Genomic DNA, 21311 nt, shown 5'->3' with positions numbered 1-21311 from the left:
AGGTTGAGTTGAGGACCCTGAACCAAGATAGTGCCAGTGTGATAGACATTAAATATACACCTAGATGATGAAAAGCCTGCCAAGAGTACTTCCCATCGAGGGCCACCATTACTGGGTGAAGATGTGAGAGGAGAGAGATGAAAGATGAGAGGAGTCCATAGATCTGGAGATGGGACAGAAAAGATGATATCAGTGTAGATCTGTCTGGAAGATGCGCTGACATAGGTGTCTGCGATAGGTAGGCCAGGGTTAGTTGTCAGGATGTCTTTTTTAAGCTTTTTTCTTCCAGACTTCATGAGAGAGGGAGGATAGGTGATAGTATAGCAATTAGAAAAGTTAGGGGAGATGGTGAGGGCCATAGGGGCGGTGGAGGATAGGAGGACGAAACAGGAGGGGCTGCACAGCACAGTACAAGCACAAACTCACCAGGCGGCCTAGTAGCCAAGGGAAGCAGGACAACAGATGCTCTGGGAGTACTCCGCAGATGGGTACAGTGCTGTTAGAAAACACACCAGGCTTTGAATTTGCACAAAAGACACACATTGCAATGCAAGATGGGGTGTAGAGATGTAAAACACACACCATGCTTCGAATTTGCACAGGAGACACAAAATGCAATGCAAAATGGGGTGCAGAAATGTAGAAAACCCATCAGGCTTCGAATCTGCACATGAGACACACAATGTGATGAAAGAAGGGTTAAGTAATATTAAGTAAGGCAAGGAAGGCAGAATGGCATAGGCACACCTTGGTTCAACAGTTTTTGGGGTTAGTGGGGAAGCGATGGCAATGTCCAGCCATACCTCACAAGTATTCAGCAGGGGTGCGTAAAGTTGCAGAGGCCCAAGTTCATGGGGTAACAAGCTGGCTACCTGGAGACTGTTCCATGATGTGCTACTGGGTTGAGAGGAGGGGTGAGGGTGGCCCTCTGAGCCCTCCATGCACAGACAGGGGCCTTAGTAGAGTCCCTTGGTGCTGGGGGCTGGCTTCGTGCCCTGCCAGTGCCGATTGGCCAGATGTACCAAGTGATGGGCCAGTCAGCTTGAAGGCGACTTGGTTGTTGCAGCAGTCTTTGGAGGCACTCCGGTGTTGATGAAGAGGGTGGCCATGTTTTTGTGAGGACTCCGCGGCTTGAGCAGAAAATGCGTGCACTTGTTTTTGAAATTGCAGGGCAATGGACCTTGCTGGCAGCCCGTAACCATGTGGAAGAGGCAATGTGTAATTTTGTAATCATACATCAACCAGCGCACAAGGTGCAACAAAGTGCCCACACCCTGGGAGGCTCAACATATCGATTGGCTCCCCTGCCAGAACAAGTAGATTGATGCTCTTGGGTGGGGAGAGGTCTGCGCCACAGCCACCATGCTTGTAGAGTACCAAGGTACCATCTCAATGGTACCTTGGTATTTCATGGCAATCCTTGTAAAGGAGGCGAGTACCTGTGCACTTCATGGCAATCCCCTGTAATGCGGTGAATACTGAGTCTTTCATGGCTGTCCCTGGCATTGGGGTAAGTCAGTGGGAATTTCATGAAAATAATGTGCTTCATTGTCATTTGATGAGACACTTCCTGGTATATGATGTGAGCATCTGGTATTAAACGGCAAAACCTGGCACAGTGAGGTTTTATCATTTGAATGGAATGCCTCACATTGTATGTAGCCGCTATCTGATGGCAATACCAAACATATTATGGTCGCACTCGGCCATGTGATGGAAATACATGGCAGATGATGTGAGTACCTGCATGTGACATGAGCCCCTGGCATGATGCCAGTATCTAGGAGTTTGAAAGCAAGACCTGACAAGATTAAAATCGATTTCATTATTCCAAAATCCCCAAACTGTTTGCCTCGCCAAAACTTGTTTGATTCATAGATATCACTAACCCGAAACATTCTGAATGGCGCCACTTTTTTCATCCCTGGTTTGACCAGGACTGTGTCCAAGTTTGAGGTTTTTGCTTGATAACGCATCGTCACATTGTTCACGCCCCATTTGTGCGGTTATATAGTACTTGCTATATACTGAGGGTGCTGTTCTCTATCACATGACTTATTTCCCAGCTCGCCATGCTATCTCTTTCACTCGTTCCCTTGGCCTAACTTTTCGAGACTTAGCTTTTCTGACAATAAATAGAACTTTATCTTTGTTACGTCACCCATTTCTCATTTGGTCCCCCCTTGCCCCTTCCCTAATTATTCCCCTATTCCTGCTGACCAGTAAAAGACAGAGGTCCTCATTGTAATAGTTGCGGGTAACGGAATGAACTGTGCCGGTAAGGCACCGGCACCGTTCATACCGTCCTGCCGCATTACGAGTTTTGCTCACAGGTTCCTGACAGCCTGCCAGATTATCAACGGTGCCAGTGCAACCATGCTCCCCACCCCCATTCTGTCCTGTTGGGCAGAATGGGGATCGGGAGCACGGCAATACCGCCACCCGTGAATGGGCAATTACTGGCCTATTCAACTCGTAATGGGCCGATTATTGCCCAATCGCGGGTGGCGGGGCCGGTAGCGAGCATGTCGGTAGCCGTGCCTGCCATACAGGCATGGCTACCGCCATGCTCGTAATGAGGCCCAGAGTATAATAACGATTGTTCCTGGGCGGCTACGGAAAACGACCCTAATGGAAGATCCCGATACAGAATTCCCACAATAAGAGTCTTGGAAGCTTGTGATAGATCAATGCACTGAACTCGCTGATCGCTCCTGAGTCAATTTTTGCCCTGAACGAATCAAATCCATTGCCCCAACCAAGCTTTATGGTCATAGTATCCTGAGTGCACTGTTTTCATATGTTTTATTGTAGGCCATTGTGTATATTTCTAATTTGCTGTATTATGTCCGTGATTTTCGAAGTCTCAAAAAAACCTTTCATGAATTGCATGCAGCGCCGAGTCCCATACACCTTTGAACCTTTGCACTTATGATGCTTGTGCTGTGGTTCTCTGCGTAAGAGTGGGCGCTACCTGATGCCCCTTGCATGAGAATAATGATAGCGTTGAACACAGGTGAGTAGAACTTAACTATTTCTTTTATCTTGCAGGATCTGGCGTACAAGGACCGCCACTGGCACGAGGCTTGCTTCAAGTGCGCGCAATGCAGTCACTCCCTGGTGGAGAAACCTTTTGCAGCCAAGATGGACCTCTTACTGTGCCTTGGATGTTATTCTGATGAATACTCCTCTAAGTGCTTCAGCTGCAAGAACCCCATTATGCCCGGTATGCTTACAATCAATGCCGCTTCAGCTCACACAAGTGACATTTCAATTTCTCACAGATTGCTATATCCATTTTCATAGTGAGGTCCACAAAGAGGAATTTTGCATTGGGATGGAGAGGCTGCTGTTGACAGACCTGACATTTCATTGAAAGCAATGTATTTAAAAGACGCGGGCCTCATCAAGAGTTTGGTGGTAGCCCTTAAATGCGGCAGTAACGCTATTAACGGGGCATTTAAGGACTGGCCTTATCATGAGTTTGCCGTGTTTACCCCCAGCTCTGAGCTGGGGGTAAACACGCAGAGAAAATGTCAATTTGTGGTGCAATTATCGCTGGCGGTATTACGGCATGGTAATTGTACCAAAAATGACCCATGGGTTCAATGGACCGAATGTGGAATGGGGATTAACAGTTAGCGCCCAACCTGTGATCCGGTGTTAATACCGCCGGACCACTGGGCGCTAACACTAATATAGTCGGGTGGTATCCCAGCCGGGATACCGCCCAACTCATGACTAGGCCCACTGTTGTTCTAAATCCCACCCTGTTCATTATATTTAGCTTTCAGAGGCTAAACCTTTTGATGCATGGTACACACGCACTCACAGACACACATTCAAGAACATGCACAAAGATGTAGGTTCAGTAACTGCTTACACTGCACACAAACACACACACATTTACAAATTAGCAATATATGATGTGTGCAACAAAGATGGTATGAAAGAAAATACTACTAAAAGGCTTTTTGAAAAACCTTACCAGGAGGATGTGTCAAATTACATAAGGTTTAGGGTATTGTGCCCTATCCTTCCATGACAACCTTTCCATGGGTCTGTGGGGATAATGGAGAAAAATGACACGTGTTCCCAGAATTCCCCGAAGAAAGTGCAGGCACTTTCTCTCACATACGTACAATAATGTGCGCATGATGATATGGTAATGAAGCTGCAAATCCTGCTAGATCTGTGACATGTTGTGATTCTGTGATTAACAAATAACTGTCTTGTTTGTACACACATGTACACATACCTTAGAGAAAACTCGTTGCACTCTCCAGTACTTGTATTTTCAAGTCGGTTCCCTGCATGCTGAGCACACTTTCTATGCTGCAATGGCTGTGCGTTGGTTGGCTCCCAGAGAGCATATTTTCTCTACAGGAAGAGATCAGACACACCTGGAAAGAGTAGGTGGCTGTTAGGAGGATTCCTTTAAGGCCCCTTTGGTCGGCGACTACGCAATGGATCCTGCTGCAGGCAAATGATTCTACTTCATCCCTGTTGAACATTCTTGATGCCTGGGGGGGGTCTGTACTGCTTCTGCAAAGCATGTCTGACCTGAGCAACTCTGGCTGTGTTTTCAATTGTATTCTGATGTGTTTGATGAGTGAAAAGACAACTATGAGGCCTTTGCTAATGCTATTGGTGCCTGTCCAGATCCAGGGGGCGCTGTTCTCAAGTGGTAAGACCTAGCTGGAGTGAGAACTTTCACCTGTTTTTCCAATTGTTTTCTGTATTTGTTCCATAAAACACAGCTGTGAGGTGTCTTGGCCATTGTATCAGCACATTACTTGGTACCATGTAAAGGTTCAACAAAAGGTTTCCTTCTTTCAAATAAATCAGCTTGGTTGTGATTATATCAGGGTGCAACCCACCAAAACGTCTATCGAACCGTGCGCTTGAATTTCTCCCTCCTCCCTCTTTCCTTTTATTCTGTGTCGCCACCTGGGCGAAACGGCCAAGCTCACTCTCTGGGATTTATAGTGTCACATACTTCTTTCTTGGCTTTTATTGTTTTCTAGTTTGGGCTACTAGGTGGCAGAGCCTTATATAAGCCGAAACTATTGCATTAGATTACACATAGAGAGAAATGGCTTATGAGGAGGGACACAAAGCTTGAAGGTGTTGTTTGGTTATTTGCACACCCGTTGACTGCCCCTCCCCGCTCAAAATACCTCCTCATGGGAACTCCTTGACCTAGTTTCAATCAAGCCTTACCATCAAACTTTTCACTCAAAGCGCCTGCCAGTGTTTTCTCAAAGCACTCTTCTGAAGGTTTATGACTTAATTGGAGCAGTAAACCCACTACTGGTGTAATAAAAATATCTGAACCAGGTATGCCTTCAGCCACTTGATTCATAAGCACTATGCGGGTCCTTCACTGAAGTCCTGTTAAAAATAAGCATTGGCTCAGCGAACAGTTTTGGCTTGTGTATACTTATTAGGCATTTGCCAGCCACTGCTATTAGATGCCCAGTGTAAGGAAGGCATGGTATCAAAGCAAGACAGACACAGGTGATCACAGTTCAAGGTTCTTTATTAAACTGTAAAAAGGGTGAGATAAACGCCTAGTCTAAACCTGAATCTAAGATGGGAGCAAGCTACGACTATCAAATAATAATACAGTCCTAGTGGTGTCTAGTCAAATAAAAAGAGGCCTATACTAAAAACAAACTATTGCCAATCCTTGCCGCTATGCTATAACATAGTGTGGGGGTAATATTCACAAGAGAAGAAAGAAGGGTTCACAAAATGATAAGTCAGGATGTTAAGGCTGGGCTCTCACTTCCCCAGGTATTTAGCACAACACATTCCTGGGCTTTTCCAGTACAAGGTTACAGTTCCTTTTCTCAATATCAGGAACTTCTGTGTCCAAGTCTCTTTCATGCAAGTCTATTGCTTTCGAGGGCCTGCTATGCCATAAACAACAAAGCAAATGTGCCTTCTACTTATCTTCACATCAGGCGATTACTCTTCACCCTTGGATCCCCCTCAGCCAGGCTCTGATCCTTCTCTCAATGTTAGCCTCACTCAGTCAAGCTCAGACAAACAACTCACTGTGGACATCCCTACGTCGAGTTCACATTTACCATCACAAAGTTCACAGGTGTATTATTCTTCACCCTTATTTACAGGCATCCCCCAGCTGGGTTCACGTTTGCCAAAATAACACTGTTCACTTAAAACTTCTCACAATGCGGGATTCACTTCCCTTAGCTTTCTCATGGCATCCCTCCATAAGGTTCACATTGCCATTTTAACACAGTTAAAAAAGAAAGTCATTCTAGACCCCTTAGGTTCTTCCCTTGTCCAAGTCTGCGTCTCAGCCCACTGTCAGGCTTTCTCTTAAGCCCCCAGTCAGGCTTCACACAGTTCTATTATCACATAAGGTTCCCCTCCGTCGGGCTCAAACTTTTTCCAGTGGCCTTATGCCTTGGCTTCCCTCTGTCGGGCTCGAGCCGCTTGGCCTTACACTATTTGTTGGGTCAGAGACTTTTGAGTAGGCGAGGACTTTTGCGGGAACCCCAGCCTGAGCACTAAGACCATTAGTTCGCTCTCATCATTCCTTTGTATGCTTCCCTCAGCCGGGCTAGAGCTGTACTGGTTTTCATGTTCGCCCCAATGCCTCTTGGGACTTATAGTTGCTTTATATTTTCTCAGGGTTTCCCTTTCTCGCACTCGGGTACCCCTTCTGCGTCACTCCCCCATTCCAGCCACCCATGCACTTACCAGGTTCCTCTCTTTATCAGTCGTGAGACTTACTTGGCTAGCATGGCGCTGGTGGGTAGCTCCCTGGGGGCTTGGGGGGGTGAGGAGTTCTGGTAGGGGGTCAGGGTCTCACCACTTGCCCCTCCTGTACTTGGACTTCCTTACACATGCCCAGTGGAAGCAAGCTTTGCAGTAAACACGACCAGCAGGCTGCAGGCTGCCTTCTTTAGCCCTAGGGAGGTAAGGCTCCTTAGCTGTGCTGAACCCCACACACAGGTACTGGCTCAGCACTTCACCCTTCTTTCTCCTCTGGGCACTCTCCATGGCTTCCTCTGCTCCCTCCTGCTTCTTGGTGTGCTTGGGTCTGTGGCAGGGCTCCTCTGCCAGACTCAGCCTTGCAGCCTCCTTCCTCTGCTCCCAAGAGCAACTGCCTTCACTCTCGTTGCAGTTCCCTTTTAAGCACCTGTGTGATATTAACAGACTGGAGGTGTGTGGTTAGGGTTGGGCCGGCCTGACTCTGCCTGGCCTCGTTAGTGTGACAAAATGGTGGTCGTCCATAGGAGTCAATGGCCCAGGGATTCCCATTGGTAATCCTCATTCCTCCTTGTTGCGTCTTCTTCTTCACAGTATTTGGAGTACAGATTGAAAGAAGTGGATTCTGGAAAATGTAGTGAGTTGTAGACCTTGGGAGAAAGTCAGCTGAATTATTATAAAAAGGTTTGTCAACAAAAAACAGGGATTATGGGGCTTGCGGTGTTTCACTGAAGAGGAGGGCAGGTTATTGTCAGAAAGGGGAGAACAGGTATATAATGGTGGATGAATGTGTTTTCTCCTGCCTTTTCTTAAAGGAAAGTACTGGGGTTGGATGGGACTGTAGTGGCAACATCTCATAAAGACAGAGGGATTGTCGGGTAGGGGTGTATCGTAAAAAAAGGGATACTGCATCTCGTCTGACAGTGTTCCTTCTGCGGGCCCCAAAGGCACCTTACCCAGGTGATCCTCTCTCGCTTGTCTGCCCCCAGGGTCGGGATCCATGCACGGTGGCCCTCCCCTGGCCACCTGAACAGAGGATCCCTGGGGTCTACCAGTGAGAACACCCTCAGGTTTCTCACACCAGGTAGTCACACCTTTTTTCATCTGCTCCCATCAGTGGCAACTAAATCTCACTACAGCAGTGCCTAGTAAGTGCCTTTCCCATGCCTCACACAAAAGCCCAAACTATTGCATTGCCAGTTTTTTGTGTGGATGTCTCGGGCCTGGTGAAGTTGTTGTGCTGGTCCTCCGGTACTTGCAGAATACCCTCCTGCCCTGGGTCATCTTGAAGATGGCCAGGCATCGGATTCTTTAGTGCAGTCGATTCCCGGGAATGGCCAGCTCCTACTCCTGCAAAGAGTCTAGGCTACTGTCTTGGAGTGGCCTGTTTCTTGTATATGACCTTTTTCAAAGTTTTACCTTCGCCTCTGCTCTGTGTTCGCATTCTCCCTTCTCCGACTCATCCTCCCCATTCACCTCTACACATTTCCTTCTTGCATTCACAGTGTTGTGTTCCCCCTCTGGCCCACCTACTGTGTGTCTGTCTCCTCTGCTCCTTACTCTCTCCATCGCCTCTGCGCCACTCTTTACTTTGCTCCCCTCCCTCTCATATACCTACTCTTTCACTCCTTCACTTCACCACCTCACTCGGTCATGCAACTGACTCGCGCTTCGACTCCAAACTCACACACCCACACCAACCTATCAGCCACTTGTATAGCTTCATACCATTGTGCCTGCAGCAGGTCATTGTCGAATTGCGCTCTATTGAGGTTGAGGGGGAAATGAGACTGTGACTCGCCTGCACAACTACTGGTTCTCCACCTGTGCTTCATTGACTCAGGCCGCTCCATGACCCTGCAAGCCAAAGCTAACAAGCATGTATTCATCATGTTGGATTCACTTAGTGAACAACGCACACCCCACAAGCTGCTTGGGAGGGCTGGATCATTCTCCATCCTGCCTCCCTGACAGATATCACTGCCGGGATTATTCGGGTTCTTGTGGGCTCGTGTGAGTGGCTCCTGTGAGCTCAGCTCTCAAAGTTTTGTCTGGAAACTTTGGATCTACATCTGACTTACCGGACTGGCAACTGCCGGTTGAGGTGGACCTGCAACTTAGTGGGCATTCTTCGCCTGGTGATTACTCGTTACAGTGATCTTTCCATGGCAGCAAAGCGGTTGTAACTCAGGATTTTGCTGAGCAGATGTAAGAGTCTAGTCATGTGTTGTAGAGTCTGGGGAATCCATCATAAACCTCCTCTGTGGCCTGCATCATCATGGAGAGAATGAATCATGGTCCCCGAACCCCAGGGTGGCCCTAGTCCCAGCCCTCAGCCTCAAACGTGTGACATTGTCACAGCGACCTGTGCTGAGGTGGTCAGTGCCTATTCTGAGTTGTGATGGCCTGTGACCTTTTAGTTCCCAGCGGGGAACCCCAATAGTCCTTCAGCAAGTCCCTTTGATACCATCATATACATTCCCCTTGCATTTCCACACCTGCAGTGGCCTTCTTACTTCACCATTATACCCACCTACCTAGCCCTGTCAGGCTGCTATTTACCAATTCCGCATAATAAGTGGGTGCCTACTTGTTTATGCAAAGTACCCCACAATACAGTAAGTGCTTGTTTGTTTGGTGCACAATCTTTCCTGATTATATCCAACTAAAATGCATTGAAAGTTGAAATAAGGTGGACAAATTTGGTAGCAGCTGCTTTATGATTTCCCAACTTTGGGGGTCTTCTGGGGGATTAACGGAAACGCACTTTCCTTTCTTTCTGATAGTAAAAGAAGGCAAGGAAAGGAATCCCTGATGCAGACCCAGGTGGGAACTGAGTAGTCAGGAATGTCAGAACGTGCAGAGCTCACATATACAGCTTTAACGGGAGCGGAGGTGTGGATTCACTGGAAAATGAATCAAGACTAGGTACGCTGTGCCCTCCCTAACCTGCACCCATCCCTGTGATCCTCTGGACTCCTCTCTTCATGCCCCTTCAAGTGCAAGCTTATATTCTCTACTTCCAGTCTTAGCCATAATATAAGACCTTTTTACTGTATTGCCTTGCTGTGTAGTGTTCCGTGGTAAGACACATAACTTCACTCTATATACAGACTGATTTGCGAGGATCCATGCCCCAGCACCCTACATCGGTGGAGGATGGCCTCACTACTAGTCAACACATTCTAGTGGGTGGCTTTCGGCTGGGGTGCTGGAAGTCCTTTCAGTTTGCGTATGTCCACACCCTCAAGTGAAGCCATTTGCTGGCCCGGGAGGCAAGACATTTGCTTGCCTGTGAGATCAAATCAAGAATTCCCTTAATGATATTGATGGGCCCACTTACTTTTACCTTTATAGGGAACACAATTATCCCCAGCTAATGGTCGGGGTGTCACCAGACGGACACATCCCTAACCAATAGTATCTGCAAGGCTAGAAGTGATTCACTTTCTTGCATGACACCCTGGGCGTGTCCTTGTTCCTCACTTTCCATGCTGGGATTTATATAGGGTAAAGCTGAAATGCACATTACTAAATGTAATGCGGCTCAATGTGTCATGCATGACATGGAGTCCCTTTGCAGCTATGCATGTTTCCTTCACTGCAGTACCACAACTGTATCAGCAGAAGTGAGGTGAATTTGCTCTGCCTTGTACCATCACGCATGGCGTAAGGACGGTTTATCCAGTCAAATAAATTCCTCTCCCCCACTATTTTAATACAAGAGGTCCCAATAATAAAGAAGGTAGGAAACCTAGTCTTCACCTACGGTGCCATCGTGCGCGGCGGTCAAATCCTCATTCTTTTAAATGCAATTCCGCAAGGTTATCCTACCCTACAAATAACACGAAAAACTGCCGGTGATGGCAGGATTGAGCACTGACCATCAGCTCACCAGTTTGCGGGGACTGGTGAGCTGATGGCCAAAGCTCATCCTCTGCTCACATTCCAGCTTCTACCGGTCTGCTGGCACTGACGTGCATGAACTTGATTGGTTGAACACCCTGTTGCACCGTCATTTGATTCAGAAAAAGGTTGGCAATGTGACACTGGACCTTGTTCAGTCGGCAGCAGAAGTAAGCCACCGCGCTTTATTGCATCACCCAGAGTAGCCAGTTTGGTGGGGCTTCTTTATCAGCGAGTGAGTGAGGCATGGTTAAACAACTGTCCAAAAGCTGATTAGGCAAGCCATGATCGTATGTGAGTAGATGCGGGCATTGACCAAGTTCTGTCATATGTGCTTTCTAGATGACAACATGAGCATTATTGCAGTTATAGGAATACGGTCAGGGGCAGGATATTGGGGTAGCTGGTGGCCACTTTGCTGACAGACCGAGTGTTGTGTTGATAAAGGGGCAGCGGGAAGTATTACTTGGACACTGTCTACATGGACACTTTAAATCTATAGTTTGATCATGTTTTTTTGACTGCGCTCCTTGAGAGACTCTACCACCATGCAGAGACCATCTAATGTTGAGAGTAGAGACTTTCTTGTAATGGGCTCTAGCATTCGGCTAGAAGGGAACATATAGCAAAATGACAATGCCAGAGCATGCTCAAAGCTCTCTTCAAAGCATGTTATCCATCCTGAAGTTGGATAGTGGCAGTACTCATGACAGTGGGCTCAGGGATGCTGACACAGTGAACGCAGGATAGCACAGGGGCAACGTGCTGGTCTTGGAAGCAAATCCATGGAGGTACGAATGCTGGATCCGCGCTTAGAAATCAAACTCAGGTATGGTATTAGGCGTGTTATAAAAAAACAATTAAATAAATAAATTGTGCGGGCAGGCCTGTGGGATAAATACTGGCAGTGCCCCTTTAAGGTCCTGTGCTCTATTCACAGGTGCTGAAATAAATCTGGTTTGTTAGTCCGAGCATTTGTAAACATTCTCATTTGCCTGCAGGGCATTGGGCGTCATTAGGACCCTGGCGGTGATGGTATGAACAGTGCCGGTAAGGCACCGGCACCGTTCATACCGTCCCGCTGCCTTACGAGTTCTGCTCGCGGGTTCCTGACCTGGCCGGCTGTGCGGCACACGTGAGCATAACTCGTAATGACGCAGGCACCGTTATCACGTTTTTCTCTGAGCCACTACACGTAGCATGGTTTGTGCAACCTTTTCTATGTGAAAGAGCACACAACTTTACAAGTTAGGGTGAATGATTGTGATTCATGTGTCTTTCTGCAGGGTCACGTAAAGTGGAATTCAATGGAAACAGCTGGCACGAGACATGCTTCATTTGCAAAGATTGCAAGCAACCCATTGGAGCCAAGTCTTTCATCCCGAAAGACAGTGAAGACTACTGCCTGCAGTGCTTTGAAAGGCAATTTGCTAGCCAATGCAAGTCCTGCAAAAAGGTAAATGAACTAAAACACACATATCTCGCACGCAAGGTAACACCTACGTGGCTGGGTTTCTTTAAAAGCAAACGCTATGCTAATTCAAACGATCCACTTGTATTTAAAGGTAGCTCGACAAGGGGATTCTACCGATACAAAATCCCAAAGGTTAATGTAGAATTAATTGCAAGAATGTAACCATATCTATTGTACCTGCAATAACTTGCTGTCTAGCTCCTTGGTGAATGCATTAAAGCTCGAATCAAGGCGAAACCAATATCCCTGCAAAGCTTCAAGTTCGCGCCCTTGGTTAACCACGGCTACCTGTCGGTAATTCCTCTCCAAATTAGGAGAATTTCTCCAACAAATAACATAATTCTTGCTATTGGCCACGGCCATGGCCAAGTTTCCATATGTATTTTCATTTTCATTTACTTAATACAGAAGTAAATTGAATGGTGATAAGACAATTTTTAAGGCAACCTATTGTCTTACGCGCTGAGGTATTAGAGTGATAGAGAATTGCTAAAGTTGGCCGCTGCGAATTGTGGTGTTCTAGAGGAAATGCCCTAATCTCTTAAGGGAATAGTGTAAGGTCAGTGTGAACACCAATCATATTGCGCTGAAACCGTTCTTTTTTAGAATGTAATATTCAAGTGTCATTACAGTTTTCCAGTGCTCCCAAAATCATAGAATGTCGTGACTTTAAGCCAACACGTGTTTCAACAATGAGGTCTTTTTCAAAGCTAATTGGTATCTTGTTAAAGCGTCAGGTGTGTTTGAGCTGTCCTAAATTAGCTCTGTTTTGCTGTTAGTTGGCGGCACGATGTGTTTAGTACTAAGTAGGCATTTTGCAGAATAAAATTTAAAGTTGTTTTTAGGAAGTATTAGGTTTCCAATGATTGTAGCAAGTTTTTAGTGTATCTCTTAATTGAAAAATCAGGATACCCTGTGTGGACTACACAGAGAATCGTTGAACCCAGCTGAACGCAGCCGGATGCACCACGGCAGGACAGCTCAAGCACACCTGACACTTTAACAAGATAACAATTAGCCTTGAAAAAGACCTTATGGTCGAAACACGTGTTGGCTTAAGTCATTAAGAGGGAACACTTAGATTGTTCACTGGGCTGGCTTGATGGCCCTTCCAAAATGGGTGAGACAATGCCCAATAGTTTATTATGGAGGAGCCGCTCGTGATAAGATGGATGGTTCATAAACTTGGTGATGGAAGGGGTTGATGGAAGCAATGAATGGGGGAAGTTCAGACTGACATAGGTTACATGGGAATCAATAGAGTGGCTATATATAATATGCATGAAATAAAGAAATAAGTAGGCAGGAGGCTGTAGTTACATGATTGGCTAGGGAACCAGGATGGGGCAGGGTGGAGGAGTGACCCTATCAATGTGGGGAGACCCTCAAGGTCAGTGAGCCAGTCGATCCAGTGGAGAAGAGCCAGGAGTAACACAGAGCAGCAATTGTTTTCTCCTGCTCTGGGCTCAAGCCCAACTACATAGATGCCCCTGATCACCTCTCTCTTAATCACATATGTACATGCCACGCTCATAGCCTATGCCTTGCAAAAGTGCCAAATAAGATGCAAAACAAGTGTCTGCACCATGGACATTTCTCCCCTAAACAATTATCAAAAATTAAAAAAGTCTAATGCTTAAAGGTTTATGCGTGAGACTATTTCTTCCAAAATGTAAATGCGCCTTGGTCATGGCTTTCCTCCGTCATCATTAAAAACATCTTATGGGAGTCATTTCTGTCTGAAATGAAAGGCTTATTGTTTCAATATAAATAAGTACAAATACAGGGGAAATTCATCCGAAATATCCTAAAAAGTGGCGCTATAATTGACAGTAATAATTATAATAATACTAATAATAATAATAACAATCATTATTAGTATTAGTATTATTATTATTGCTAACAATAATGCCTTTTTTATTGGTAATGTATATAGTGACATGCATGCATACACAATTCATATTGTAGAAAATGTTTAATATTAACACTAACAATAATAATAATTATCTGTGCTATTAATATTATTTTATAAAATTACTGTTATTGTTCTGAATATAATAATGGTAATATAAATATTATATTATAATAATGTTAAAAGTAGTAATAATAATTGGTAGTATTATTATTAATAATGTCAACATTCATATTGTTCTCTAACATAAAAGGAATTGCATGTGCATGCATAGCACATTATAGATTACCCATAAAATTGTATTATTGATTATTGTTACAATAATAATATTAGTTACAATTATTTTAAATAAAATTAATAATAGCAATTATTCTTAATGTTAACATTAATATTTTCCTACGATAACATTCATTGTGTATGCATGCCACACATTGTATATTACCACTAGAAATGCATTATTGATATTATTATGATTAATAATATCAATTAATACACCTATAACTATGGTTTCATATTATTGCTGACTCTCTATTAAATACACTTGTGAATGAGAGAATGAACGCCTTGTAAAATAGAACCCTCTTGTGACACTGGCAAGTCCTCAATTACATGTGTAAAATGGGTGCATTGGTGCCATGAAAAGCACACTAAAAAGAAAGCATTTAAAACCGTTGTGCACTGTGACACTACCTGGGTTCTGATAAACAGTCGGGAGGTCACATATGCATACAGATGAATGCATGGAACTGATTGAACAGATGGAGTGCATAAATCTGAGGGAGTACATGCGACGGATGGAATGCATGGAACAGAGAGAGGGCATGGAATGGACATTGTGCAAGAATGGTTGGAGTGCATGGAATGGTTGGAGTGCATGGAGCGGTTGAAGTGCATGGAACAGTTGGAGTGCATGGAACGGTTGGAGTGCATGAAACGTTGGAGGGCATGAATCAGTTGTAGTTCATGGAACAGTTGAAGAGCATGGAACGGTTATAGTGCATGGAACAGTTGAAGAGCATAGAGCGATTAGAGTGCATGGAATGATTGGAGTGCATGGAATGCATGAAGCATGGAGGCGCTAAATCTCAAGCACCTGCTAAAATCCACCACATCACATAACCACGCTTACTCTCTTCTATACACCACCACTCAACTAGAACACAGTGATACTTTTACACATTCGTTATAGCTGTTCGCATACCAACACCTGCCACATACTCCCCATCATCCTAACTAAACACAGCTGGTTGCATACCCGCCAGCCTAGGTGTTCTCCTCTGGCCTAACACAGCCAGAATCAGTCTGTTAACACCCTGCCAGAACAAACACATGCTCCTGATCTCCCAACCACCACACCTACCGCTAAGATGCAGCTATCATACGAGTGCCGCACCTGCTGCTCAAATATCTGGTGCACACACGCACCTTATTACTCTCTCTCTCTACCGACTTGAACTACGGTTCCCGAAGGGCGTTCAACCTACCAGAGCCTTCAGATCATACCAATGGTACATAAGGCACTATACAAATGCAAAGTAACATAACATAACATAACATCTCCCCAAGAATTTTACAAAATCTAATACTGAAAGGTATGTTGAAAAGGTTAAGGGATTTCTGCATAATGAACTGGCGATTTGAAGTGGTGTGTACGGGGCTGCCTTTCATTGACTGAATAGGAGTGTGATGCAATCCCTGGGCACATTGGACTTTAGATATGTCTGCAGAGGACAGAAGGCTCTAGGCCAGGGATCCCCCAACGGGACTGCAACTGGGAACTTGCTGGCTTCATATCTTAATGGACAAGCTCAAAATAATAGGATAGCTGCATTGAGATCAAACCCTGCGATGGTGGTTAAGTACTAGGCAGTAGCCAGTGAATTTGCAGATTACTCTGAACTCTTGTGCACCCTGGACCATCCAGCAGATCAGAGTGCAATTGCTGAATACCTTGGAAATATTCCTCATCCCACACAGCGGCTGCTTCCCTCTGAGATTATATTGGAAGTGGAACAAGATATGCCTCATGGAGACTAAAGTAATAATTGCTAAATTAAAAAAGGGGAAAGCTCTGGGCCCGAATGTTCTCCCGATTGATTTATTCCAAACATTCAAAGATATACTCGCTCCCAAACTGCTAACACTTTCAAAAAGTTACAGCTCTAAGAAGGTTCCTCAAGACTCTTTTTATGAAGCCATGATTCACGTTATACCCAAACCAGGTTAGGATGATCTGTCGGTCAAAAATAACAGACCTATTTCATTAACAAATGCAGAAGTGAAGATGTTCGTTAAGATCCTAGCGACAAGACTTGGGACCCTCTTGCCTATGTCGGTACACAAAGGCCAGATGGGATTTGTCAAAGGTGGGCTGTCCACAGCTAAGACATGCTTTCTTTATTATTGATCTGGCCATCAAGACCGATAAGCCTTGGCCTCCAATTACTCTAGATGCGGACAAGGCCTTTCATAGGGTGGAGTTCCCCTTTCTAGCAAAAACCCTACCCTGAATGGATTTGGCCAGAAGCTTATATTGATGGTCTTTGTGCGTTTTAAAGAGCCCAGAGCAATGGTCTTTATTAATGGTCTTCTCACCCTTATTTCCTATGCAAAGAGGCAAGAAGCTTGGTTGCCCACTTCCCCCCTCTTATTGGTGCTGTTCTTGGAGACTTTGCTCCAGCGGATTCACTGGAATGGGAGGTTTTGCCACAGCTGATTTTGTTGGAGCAGATTTCATCGAGATTTTTTAATGGATTTTGCTGAACATGTATGTTGGGGTGGGATTGACTTAATAATTAATGTAGGGGGACTAAGAAGGGCGTTGTGGGGGGTCACCCCCTACATATAGTTAGGATCAAAGTAAGGAATGTACTATGGAGTGATCAGAAGGGAATTGTAATGATAAACATCTCAACACACGGTTAGTGGACAGAGCATACATAGGCATCTATTGATCACCGACAGGGCAATGGGTAGGAAGGGAGCTGTTGACAGTAAAATACACAGCACCAATACCAGAGAGGGGGACACTGCGTGACCCAATCTGGCACACAAACTAAACCTAACAACTAGACGGACAAACTATAATACCAACTGCATAGGCCAATTGTAGATGTGGAACACAATGCAAAAACTGAAAGTAACCCACTAACCCAAAAACTCACCTTTCCGCATACATCTCTCACTCAAAAACCCACACCACCACTTCTCTGCACAGCAAACCGCACGTACTTCACCACACTGCAACAACAAACAAACAATACATAACTCGCACCAACAGCACATGATGACCCACATCGATCCGATAATCACACCCAAGCCAAACTGAAGCTGCCAACAGACCACCACCGTTCTCACTTCCTACCCCCACTTCACCCTACTAACCCCCACCCCTCCTAATTTATTTGCAGATCTGCCAGAACGCCTCGAGACCAATTCCATTGGTGATGGTGCGCAGTACAAATACCTTTTAAATTAACATTAACATATATGTGCTGCAAAATCGACAGTTCAAAAAAAGAAAATATTTGATGAAATCTACCACGATGAAATAAAACTCGTCAAAATCACATAGAACCAGATTCACACGAATGACGCGGTTAAGAGAGTGGGTACATAGTCCTTTAGAGTTAAAACCTCTGCATACAAAGATGACACCCTGGCTGACTTGGAGGACCCACTCAAATCCATTCCAGCTTTTATGGAAGAAAGAGCATTTTACTCACAAGTCTTCAGTTACAAACTCAACATAAACAACACTGAAGTCATGCCTTTGAATACATTTTGCCTAAAAGTGCACATTGACTCATCTGGCCTTCTCTGGCCACCAGCTGGTAATAAATACTTGGGCATTCAGTTCATAAATCAAATGCATAACAAAATACCATTAAATATGAAATCTATACCTCTGAAGGTCAAAACCTTACTAAACCAGTGGTCCCCACTTTGCCTGTCGATGTGGGGTAGGCATGAATCCATTAGGATGTGCATATCCCCAGTGATTAGGTATAACCCACCTGCTCCCACTGAATTAGCCTCAAGTCTTCCTTTAAAAACATAGATAAGGAAGTATCTGAATTTTTGTGGAAAAGAAAGAAACCGAGAATTTCACTAAATATTTCAAGATTGCACTCATCAGAGGGTGGAGTGGTATCCCCCACTTCAAAAGATATTCTGTGGGATTTGTGGTCAACCAGGGGGTGCAATGATATCACGAACAGGACACCGAGCTCTCCCCTAGATGGATGGACCTCAAACAGAATGTCGCTCTACAATGTGTCTCCTGGGACATCCCATATCTAACCACAAAGATTCCCTGCTCAATTTGGAGGTTGTGGGTGCTACCTGTAAGGCACGAGAAATAGAAGATGCGATAGTGGGGGTTCAGTGGGCACTGAGACAACTCCCAGCCTCTCTGGTTTAATAATAATTGATGATGCGCTGCAAATCAATATACGTGAAGGCATGGGCAGGCCTGTTTTTTTTTACACATAAATCAGATATGGCTGACTGAATCTCCACTCTCATTCCCCACACTGCATGCAAGATATAAGTTACATAAGGGGGAATTTCTGATATATCTATAGCTAGCAAATGGTAAAAACAGGCAGGAGGCGTGGGAATTTGGGATGGGGCACCACAGGGGGATTCCAGGATCAGCATCGTCCATCTACACAGCCTTATCCTCTGTGGACAAGGGGCAGCCGAATTGTAAGTTTGAAAATGTATGGTGGGGGGATCAACTGCGGAACAGAGATACCAGAAGACTTGTGGCTGAGTATTTGGAATAAAATCTGACGTACTTCAGCTGCGGCTTCCATGACACATGCATGGTTCATGCTGTACATCACAGCCCTCTTTATGCCTTCTAAATGGGAATGGCTTGTTCAGAGAGCAGAGAGGAGCCTATGCTGGTCATGCCAGCTGGAAGTAGGAACATTTAAACATATGCTGGTTTGTTGTTGGTTAATGGCGTAGCTATGGGAATCGATAAAGCCCATGATCGTGCGGATATGTGAGGCTCCATCACCATTGGCAATTTTCGCAGCTGTATATGGAAGTGCAAATCCAGCATTTACCGATGCTCTGGGACAAGGGATGCCTTTAGATGCAATAGTAGTGATAGTATTTAAGGTCATCATGACTAATTGTAAAGACTTCTCAAAGTTATCACCGGTAGCTTGGTAGAACCAGGTGACTTAAGTACACAGGCTGGACAATTATCTCTAAAAAACAAATCTCCTCCCACTACACCAGATCTAGCCAATAGTACTAATTGGAAGATTTACTTAGCAGCAGCATCTGAGTTGTACTTTTTACGCATCGTGGCTATAGATCGGATGGAGATGATCGGAGGGAGTAGTCACCACTGGTATGCAGACAGATCGACCATATGCTTTAGGGTCTGTGTTTCAAGTTATGGGCCACAGGAGGCTTGTGGGAACGAGGGGTGTCTGGACTCATGAAGTGACAACAGTGGGATGGAGCTGGGATGGCGGACATCAGATCCCTGAGCAGCACGACGGTACCAGGACAGCATAGTGGTGCAGATATATATAATCATTAACATAACGTTGTTTGGTTACTATCAGATATGGAGATCATGCCCGATGCTGTTTATGCTCATCTTTTCCTTTCTTTCTCTTTACTGCTGGGGTGTCCAATGTTAGCTGGCATTTGGAAAAATATTTTGCCTGGCTTCTCTATCCGCCTTTTGTGCACCTTCCCTTTCTTTCCACCCTTCTTCCCATCCTTCTCCTTTTCGTCTTCTCCTTGATATGATATGATATGGCATTTATAACACGTCTATACACAAGTGTCTCAAGGCATGACCAGGCAAGGGAGGAGAACAGAGGGAGGACGGACAACGATCCTTCTAGGCCAGGTGTCATTCAGATCGTGCAAGTGCGTGGGAAGGGGGCAGGGACAGTGTGGTACATGGGAGAAAATGATAACAAGTAAGTAACAGCCAGCAAGTGGCAAGTGCATGGGTAAGTGCGGGCAACAGGTGTAAAGGGCTGGTAGGGGGACTGTAGGGATACAGAAACAGTCCCCAAGTGCGGGGGTTGCCAGGTGAGCAGTGCAAGTAAGGGCTAGTAGGGGGACTGTAGGGATACAGAAACAGTCGCCAAGTGCAGGGGTTGCCAGGTGGGCAGTGCAGGAGTGTGACGCTGGCGGGGGAAGGACCTGTGCCCGAGATCAGAGGGTGTCCATGTAGCCAGTGCAGTTCCAGTTACAGCCAGGTGGTCAGCAGAGAAGAGGAGGAGAAAAAGCAGAAGCAAAAAGAAAGGTTTTGAGGTGCTTCCGGAACCGGAGATGGTTCTCCTCAAGTTCAAAGGAGGCAAGGAGGCTGTTCCAGAGGGAGGTGCCAGCCGAAGAAAGAGATCTACCACCAAATTGTTGCTTGGAGAAGCGACTGACCCCGAGGGAGTTGGAGGCGGATGAGCGAAGAGCTCGAGAAGGAAGATATTTAGCAAGAGAGAGTTGAAGGTATTGAGGCCCCAGGTCCCAGAACGCCTTGTGAACGATGCAGAGGGTTTTGAACTTAATCCTCGCAGCCACTGGGAGCCAGTGTAGAGATTTCAGCCCTGGAGAGATACAATCCCTGGGCTTGAGGCCAAGGACAAGTGTCACAATCCTGTACTGGATAAGTTGCAGAGGGCGGAGAGTTGAAGCAGGCAGATTTTGAAAGAGGCTGTTACAATAGTCAAGCCTAGAGAGAACCAGAGCTCTGGAGACAGTGAGCTTCTGGGGGAAGGAGAGGAAAAAAGAATACCTCTGAGGAGGTGCAGCTTGTAGTGTGACTTCTTAGAGACTTCAGATATGTGAGGAGAGAAGGAGAGTGTGGAGTCGAAGATGACCACAAGGTTTTTAGCCTTGCATGCAGGAGCAGGTTAGAGAGCCAAGAGAGGCCGGCCAGAGGGCTATAGGGAAGAAGGGAGCGGGTGTGCTGATGAGGAGAATCTCAGTCTTACTGGCATTAAGTCAGAGGTCATTGGCTGCACACCACTCCTGGCTAGCAGACGGACAGTCAGCGATGAGGGAAGGAGAGGAGGAGGCCGAGGGTAGCCTGAAAATTAGCTTGTGATACTATAACACTTACGAGACTGAGCTATTGTCAATCTGACTTAACAATTCGTATTTTTGATTTGAGTTAATGAACAGATTGCAGAACTGCAGATCCTTATAGATGTCAGGAGCAGCTGTATACTTTATATTCTGTAATTGATTATGCGCTGCAATGAATGATATCTGAGGAAACATCGGTATATG

General features: G+C 45.5%; 1 protein-coding gene across 1 annotated transcript in view; it reads left to right on the top strand.

The window, feature by feature from the left end:
* The window catches only part of LOC138453509 (four and a half LIM domains protein 2-like), a 478916-nt gene that overhangs the window by 398786 nt on the left and 58819 nt on the right, over positions 1 to 21311 (top strand). Inside the window, exons 4-5 of the mRNA XM_069606420.1 lie at positions 3052 to 3226; positions 11940 to 12109. Of these exons, the coding sequence (XP_069462521.1) occupies positions 3052 to 3226; positions 11940 to 12109 (345 nt within the window). The remainder of the gene's footprint in view (positions 1 to 3051; positions 3227 to 11939; positions 12110 to 21311) is intronic.

Source organism: Ambystoma mexicanum, chromosome 4p, assembly GCF_040938575.1.
Source record: "Ambystoma mexicanum isolate Mex_15411 chromosome 4p, UKY_AmexF1_1, whole genome shotgun sequence".
NCBI classification, from domain to species: Eukaryota; Metazoa; Chordata; class Amphibia; order Caudata; family Ambystomatidae; genus Ambystoma; species Ambystoma mexicanum.
The sequence above is the reverse complement of the archived record's forward strand: the minus strand, read 5'-3'. Positions and strand labels throughout refer to the sequence as shown.